A 6,685-nucleotide genomic window follows, 5' to 3' on the forward strand; every position below is an offset into this window, starting at 1 on the left:
AATCAATATGCTGCGTATATATTATTAGTACAAATTATCAGAGAAACTTTAAAATATATTTGGGCCCCAAGAGCACCCTATAATGCATCTAAACACGAGTCTGTTGAGATAGTCACGTGATCCACTACACGTGTGTGGTTCTGTGACAGCAACATGACAATTGATCTTCGTAATTTTATTGCGAAATCGTTGATGCAAAATAAAGTGAAATTAATATGCCTCTTTGTACAAGTCTGTTGATGAAATGCCTAAGTAAAAATAAATCTTACAGTAATTATTTTAACTTAGTATGTTTTATTTAGTTTTAAATCTCTTATGTAACAGTTTGGTTAACTTGCATTTGTGCTTTTATAGAGAAATTCTATTGATAATGCAATAAGAAAAATGTGTAAAATGAGTTTAGACAATTGTAACGATGACAATGACGATGAAAGACCCAAAACACCACTGGAGGAAGATTGTTGCGGCAGTGGCTGCACGCCGTGCATCTTTGACGTTCACAAAACGCTGCTAAGAGAATGGGAAGGTAGAAAGACACAGGCGAAAGTTAAAATAGCCGATAATTTATTATGTCTTTTATCTTATAAACCATTTGTCATCACAAATATATCCGATACATCGGAAGATTACATTTCAGTTTGTTTGGAATATCCAGGTACTATATAGTTTTATCAAATCAATATAATATATCAAAGCAAATATAATAAATTATATAAAATATACTGTACATAATTAATAGAAAGTACAATAGCTTATTGCTGAATCTAAAGAAGTGACACTTAAAAAATTTCTTAAAAAATAATGCAGATATATATTTGAACAATAATAGAATATATCTCACATTAAAATACTTTGTACATGTTACGTAGAATGCAAAACAGAAAACAATGTTAGTTTGCATCTCATACCTGGCCAATATGTCATGCTACATTCCTGGAGCAAATCTCGACCATACACCCCAATTGCTTGGACATACAAGAGCTTAGTTTTCTTGGTAAAAGTGTATGAACACGGTGAATTCAGTTTACTTCTGAAAAACGCACCGATTGGCAGTGGAATTAACATCAGAGGTCCTTACGGAGATTTTAAGTATGAAAGAAACAGGTACGTAAAATGTGGATAAGTATAATTAAGTTTTCTCATGAGTCAATGTATTGTTCATTACGGCAGTTTTCGGCAGATCGTCATGTTTAGCATCGGGTCAGGAATAGCAGCGCTTTATCCTGTGGCTAAAGCGATCGTCGACGACGAAACGGAATTGACAAGAGTACATCTTGTTGCGGGATTTAGGTCGATAAAGCATGTGCCTCTGAAAAAAGAATTAACGCATCTAGCGGATTATTGGAATTTCAAATGTACATTACAGCTGTCTCAATTAAATGGTATGTGACTACATTACAGAAAGAATCTAAAAAGTTAAAATTGTATACATAGAATGTCTTATAATAATTGCACTTTAAATAATTTTTCTTCACACTTTGGTAGTTAAAATATCAGTAATTTGTTTAATCATAAATAAGTGATTAAAATTGTGATATTAAAAACTTTTTAATTATAAAGTTAAATGTATTTAATTACTTTTTTTAAATAATTGTTTCAGACAAGACAATCAACCTTCATGGTTTTAATATAAATGCCGGTCGTTTACGTAAAACACTCGTTGCTGATTATCTTCAATCTAATGATACAGAGACAACATTAATTTTAATATGTGGAACCTCACAGTTCAACCAGTCCATGAAAGAATGGCTCCAAGAAATGAATTATACACATATACATATATTTGAATGAAATGTAAATGTTTTAGGGATTTTGAATTAATATCTACCTTTATCATTCAATGTAACAGGAAATGTTTTCCTTGCAATGTGGACAATTGCCATGGATATAGTTGAACACAACTTGATTCCCAGCGTTCAATTGTAACCACTGTTATAAAAAAGAATTAATTTTATTGACATATATTTTATGTAATATTTTATATCAGGTAGAGCATGTGATTATATATATATACTGATACTCTGTATTTTTTATTTTGCGTTTTATCTGTTTTTTTTTTTGTTTTGAAAAATGTTTCTTGAAATATACAATTGTGATATTTTATACAAAATATATTATGTATATTCTGATCTCTGATATACCTTCGACAAACATGCTGAATGGAAATGTTTCATGCATCTCTCGTTATTGCATATCTTATTCGGCAATTCATCGGTCTCTGATTTTTCAGAAAAGCATATACCACACTCCCGATTACCGATCATGCCTATCGAATCATCCAAGCTGTCTTGCTGGTCGGGAAATTCATACATATTTAACAACATCCTTAGATTTTCTAAAACAGTACAATCCGGATTCCAATTCTGTAAAAAGATGCATCAATTTTTAAGTTACGCATAAGCGAATCGCTGTTATAGCTCACGTTATGCATAGAACGTACGTGAATATTATTGGAAACCTCATCCGTCTGTCTTTTCACTTCGTTGTCGCTGCCTGAGAATTTAATTGTCGGCAAAGCAGTAGGACTCAGCGGATCTATTGTAATTGTCACAGATATAGATTGCGACAAATGAATGCGTCTGTACATGTGACTTTTGTTTGGTTCTGGTGGATCAATTACCCAACAATTCCTGGTAATACGATATTTCACATTAGACCGTTATAACAATTTTTTGATAATTCCTTCAGCAATAGGCTGATCAAAAAGCATATTATTTTTAGAAAGTTCTTTCAAAAATTTTTGAATATTTTCTTTTGTAAACGCAATGAACATAAGTATCAAAATTACTTACTCATCAATTTCTTTTAATTGTTCCCATGCTCTTTCCAATAATTCCACTTGCCATTTGAACTTTGTCATCGCAACGCTCAAATTAGTTACATTCCTCTCAAAGCCTTCAAACGTTGGGATAGCGGGCATGTCAGAAGATACTACTTTCCAGGGAATTCCAACATTGTTACATCTTTGCAATGTAAGAGATATTCCTCTTAAGGATAATTTGATAGTACTCAGATTCCGATCGCATGACAGTTGCACATCCTTTAATAACATAGATATTTTATCTTTAACATTGAGATCACGTGAGATCATTTACAGAAGAAATACAGCTTGTAAATTTACTTACAGATGGATTTTGAAGAGCTGCTTTCACATCTTGTAGAAAATCTTTTGTAGATTCAAGGTTGATCATACGAATCTTACTATCTGTATTATTCATATATTTACCCTATTTGCAAAATGTAAAATCATAATATAATAATTGTCAAAGAGTAGCATGCCAATATCCGATACTTACAATGAGTAATTGTAACTGTGTCAAGAATGACCGTACTGTTTGTGCAGACTGCATCAACTCCTTCACTTTCTTGCTGAATTCTCTGTTCCGCAGGAAAGCAATGTGTCTGCCGAAGTTGATCTGCGCATTGTCGAATGATGGATAATTGGGCATAACTACTTTCAGTTTCACTCTAGACTGGGTCTCAGCGCACGACAAATGCGAGACAATCAGAAAGCCTTTCCAAGTGACGGGCGATTCTGAGACGAGTATCATCTCTGGATGCCAATTCAAAATTGCTTCGCAATTACTCCCCGTTGCCATTGTCAGCAGTTTATTTATTAAAATTCGTAGGCACGTCCAAAAATATCATCCACATCTAAAAGTATTAATCATATAGAGATGCACTTGTTAATAACCAAAGATTTTATCCATAATAATTATCAATCAAGATATATCTTCTTGATAAAGAATCAATTACATAAACGTATTTATCAATATCGATATTTTCATCCCTAGTTTTATCAATTAAGATATATCTTTACGATAAATGTAGAAAAGACACGAAATATAAATCTTACAGATAATAATAACGATAAAAGGTACTGCACGACTGTAAGGAAATAGGAATCCCTTTTGCTGTTCCTTTGTGGTTTTGAGACGTTCCGGTAAAGGCGGTAAATAACTGACTTTTAAAGTGCCAATATCTGGCGGGCAGACTAAAAAGAAACCTATGCAATTAACATATAATAAGAATGAAAACTGGATTTAAATATCACTCTCGAACAAAACAACCTTTCTTTGTGTGCAATGAGATTCCGAACACTATCATATCCAATAATCCAATAGGAGATCTGGTTTTCTAGGGATAAATGGCAGACTTCCATTGGATATCGCGAACAAGTGTTCGATCTTATTTCTTTTCCTCAATATTTTTTCTGCTTTTACGAAAAAATAAGTATTTAGCTTTAATACAATATATTAATCTACAACACATTATTTCACTGCATTTAGCAGCTATGTTACTTGATTAATATGTTAGAATAACACATATATCCGAGATAATTTCGATTAAAAAATGATATATAAATTATCCGAAATAATTTCGAATAAAAAATAATACATCTTTTTTGAAAAAATGATACAACATTTATAATAAATAAGATCAGAAAAATTATATATTAGAAGAACATAGAAATGTGAAGTATACGCCAGTTTAACCAGTGATTTCTGCAGTCACTGCCATCGCATTTTATCAGCAGATCCTTTACATTTCTGCATTTTGCTAGCAAAATTTTTGTAGCTAACAAAATTTTACAGACTCTGCAAAATCTGACAGCCAGCGACAGGTTAGGTTATCTGAAAATGTTCTACGAACAAACTGCGTGTATATATAGGGATCTACGCGCATGCGCCGTAGATCAGCAGATTCGCGGTTTGAGATTGACCTAACCTAACACAACAAGCGCAAAGAAGCGCGCGGATGTGTTGACATTGTGGACGCTGATATCGTCAGGTCGACTTTTGGATACTTCAGTTGGTTCAAAGACTTGTCAAAGTCTTGACTGATTGCGAGCGAGATGGGCCGACGTAAAAGCAAACGGAAACCGCCTAGCAAAAAGAAGGCCATTCAACCGTTGGACACACAATTCAATTGTCCGTTCTGCAATCACGAGAAGTCGTGCGAGGTTAAGATGTAAGTGCACCGAGAATACGCGATTGCTCGAACAACAAAGACATTGGGTCTCGCCGTATAGCATAATTATCCATTTTCTTTTGTATTAATATGGTTCCTTCAATCCTGTACTCGATTAAGATAATAGGCCTAAATCAATGTCTTAAGCTGCGTTCCGATATTCACGTTAGTACTGAAAATCTATAGTTTACGTTACGTACACTATGGATTTTCAGTACTGACAATGAATTTTGGAATACAGCCTTAGTTGTACATTGTATCGTATTAGTTTATTGTTCCTAAAACGAGTTAAAATAGCCTCATACCCTTTCACTCAAAATTCTCAACTATTTGATCAATCTGCAATAAGCTGGGGCGAATCTGAAATTCACTGAATGATCGGTTCTTACATGGAGCTTTGCGTCGCTCTAAAATCAAGTTTCAATAAACTTGAACAAAGCAACATTCAACTCTTAGTTTCTTCATTCACATTAGCTTTTTATCAGCTGCACAAGTTTTCTCAATCAAGTTATAGACAAATTGTTTAAAAGTCCAAGAGACTTGCGATGACTCGGCAACTTTGACAGGGTGATAAACTAAACTATTCTCTTTTTGCAATACCAGGGACAAAGGTAGGAGTACCGCCAGGATAACTTGCAGAGTATGCTTGGAAGACTTTCAGACAACGATAAATCTGTTGTCGGAACCTTTGGATGTATATAATGATTGGATCGATGCCTGTGAGACCGCTAATTGAGTATTAATTCGCGTATTCTTAACACTTTCTGTCTCATTGCCCGTGTTGCGGTCGCGTGACACATCGCGAGACCTGCCGTGTCTCTTGGTTTTTATATATTATCTACGACAGATCTTGTCAACTTTATTTACGTTTTTACTCGCATCATTTTCCAAGTTTTACAAATATAAGCTCATGAATGAAGGTCCTTAGAGAAGATATTATTAAATGTACTGCTAAATGTGGCTGCCTGATCGTAAAAATTGTGTATTAAACATATAATATTGATATATTGTACGTATTGATTAATACGTGATAAGAGACATCATTGATCTTGAGGAAGCAACATAAAATTTGTTATAATTAAACAGTCACATTTATCACTAATATTCAAGAAGTCTAAATCTTGATAATATATATCTATATATATATATATATATATATATTGTATTATAAAATATTAAACGGTTTCTGACTATAAATGTATGTCATTTGATTACTTTAGTATCAATTATATTTTAAGCCTGTAATATGTAATATATATTCATATCGCATTGTCTGTACATAATTTTATTTCTCATGATAAGACCGATAGCATAAAGATGTATAAGCCTATATATTATATTCTATTAAATTGTTACAAACAGGACTTTCCCAGGATGTCTTATTCAAATCTTTCCACAATTCTGCAATTATTTAGGAAAAAAAAGGCTCAAATCATGTACAATTGTAATTAGCAATTATTGAATTTTTAACATACAAATATAAAGTATAAGGTGTGTGTCGTATGTGTAACACGATGAGAAGAACAAATTATATATTTCCTGATTCCCGATAAAAATACATAACAAGTAAAAATTCCTAAAGATCGTGTCGCATCGATCATACAGCGTACAGGTAAGAAAGTTTCAATTAAAATCCCATTTGGAAATCTACTCGACCCTCAATGAATAGAAAGATCCAAGCGGAACGAGAAAGTCCCGCGCTATCAGCTCTTTT

At 33.1% G+C, this 6,685-nt stretch overlaps 3 protein-coding genes across 5 annotated transcripts; 2 read left to right on the forward strand and 1 right to left on the reverse strand.

Moving 5' to 3' along the window:
* The first annotated feature begins 105 nt into the window (after window positions 1–105).
* Window positions 106–2,112, forward strand: LOC139773398 (NADH-cytochrome b5 reductase-like). Of its 3 annotated transcripts, none has more exons than XM_071707829.1 (5): window positions 106–252; window positions 355–655; window positions 870–1,104; window positions 1,171–1,382; window positions 1,601–2,112. In XM_071707829.1, the coding sequence occupies exons 2-5, from the start codon at window positions 385–387 to the stop codon at window positions 1,789–1,791; spliced, it is 909 nt and encodes a 302-aa protein (XP_071563930.1). In that variant the 5' UTR covers window positions 106–252; window positions 355–384; the 3' UTR covers window positions 1,792–2,112. The 3 variants fall into 3 exon arrangements, with proteins under 3 accessions (XP_071563930.1, XP_071563929.1, XP_071563931.1); XM_071707828.1 differs by having other exon boundaries at window positions 111–270; XM_071707830.1 differs by having other exon boundaries at window positions 111–270; window positions 355–526.
* On the reverse strand, window positions 544–4,164 carry Fancl (E3 ubiquitin-protein ligase Fancl). Its single transcript, XM_071707827.1, has 8 exons — window positions 3,857–4,164; window positions 3,297–3,654; window positions 3,126–3,227; window positions 2,793–3,040; window positions 2,441–2,630; window positions 2,142–2,363; window positions 1,829–1,929; window positions 544–1,309 (listed from the first exon to the last, which is right to left on the reverse strand). The coding sequence occupies exons 2-7, from the start codon at window positions 3,597–3,599 to the stop codon at window positions 1,834–1,836; spliced, it is 1,161 nt and encodes a 386-aa protein (XP_071563928.1). The 5' UTR covers window positions 3,600–3,654; window positions 3,857–4,164; the 3' UTR covers window positions 544–1,309; window positions 1,829–1,833.
* A 548-nt stretch (window positions 4,165–4,712) lies between these two features.
* LOC139773399 (transcription elongation factor 1 homolog) lies at window positions 4,713–6,335 on the forward strand. Its single transcript, XM_071707831.1, has 2 exons — window positions 4,713–4,971; window positions 5,575–6,335. The coding sequence occupies exons 1-2, from the start codon at window positions 4,856–4,858 to the stop codon at window positions 5,705–5,707; spliced, it is 249 nt and encodes an 82-aa protein (XP_071563932.1). The 5' UTR covers window positions 4,713–4,855; the 3' UTR covers window positions 5,708–6,335.
* Window positions 6,336–6,685: the final 350 nt, after the last annotated feature.

Source organism: Temnothorax nylanderi, unplaced genomic scaffold (assembly GCF_030848795.1).
Source record: "Temnothorax nylanderi isolate EJ_2023f unplaced genomic scaffold, tnyl_v1.0 TNYL_tig0061_pilon, whole genome shotgun sequence".
Taxonomy (NCBI): Eukaryota; Metazoa; Arthropoda; class Insecta; order Hymenoptera; family Formicidae; genus Temnothorax; species Temnothorax nylanderi.

What these genes read in the sequence shown, in the direction of transcription:
- LOC139773398 (XM_071707829.1), top strand. Translation starts at nt 385, where the DNA reads ATGTGTAAAATGAGTTTAGACAATTGTAACGATGACAATGACGATGAA. An exon ending in TTTAAGTATGAAAGAAACAG is followed by an intron (nt 1,105 to 1,170) that starts GTACGTAAAATG and finishes TCATTACGGCAG; the next exon opens with TTTTCGGCAGATCGTCATGT. An exon ending in ACAGCTGTCTCAATTAAATG is followed by an intron (nt 1,383 to 1,600) that starts GTATGTGACTAC and finishes TAATTGTTTCAG; the next exon opens with ACAAGACAATCAACCTTCAT.
- Fancl (XM_071707827.1), bottom strand. Translation starts at nt 3,599, where the DNA reads ATGGCAACGGGGAGTAATTGCGAAGCAATTTTGAATTGGCATCCAGAG. An exon ending in CAATTAAAAGAAATTGATGA is followed by an intron (nt 2,631 to 2,792) that starts GTAAGTAATTTT and finishes TCGTATTACCAG; the next exon opens with GAATTGTTGGGTAATTGATC. An exon ending in ATTCAGCATGTTTGTCGAAG is followed by an intron (nt 1,930 to 2,141) that starts GTATATCAGAGA and finishes TTTTTATAACAG; the next exon opens with TGGTTACAATTGAACGCTGG.
- LOC139773399 (XM_071707831.1), top strand. Translation starts at nt 4,856, where the DNA reads ATGGGCCGACGTAAAAGCAAACGGAAACCGCCTAGCAAAAAGAAGGCC. An exon ending in AAGTCGTGCGAGGTTAAGAT is followed by an intron (nt 4,972 to 5,574) that starts GTAAGTGCACCG and finishes TTGCAATACCAG; the next exon opens with GGACAAAGGTAGGAGTACCG.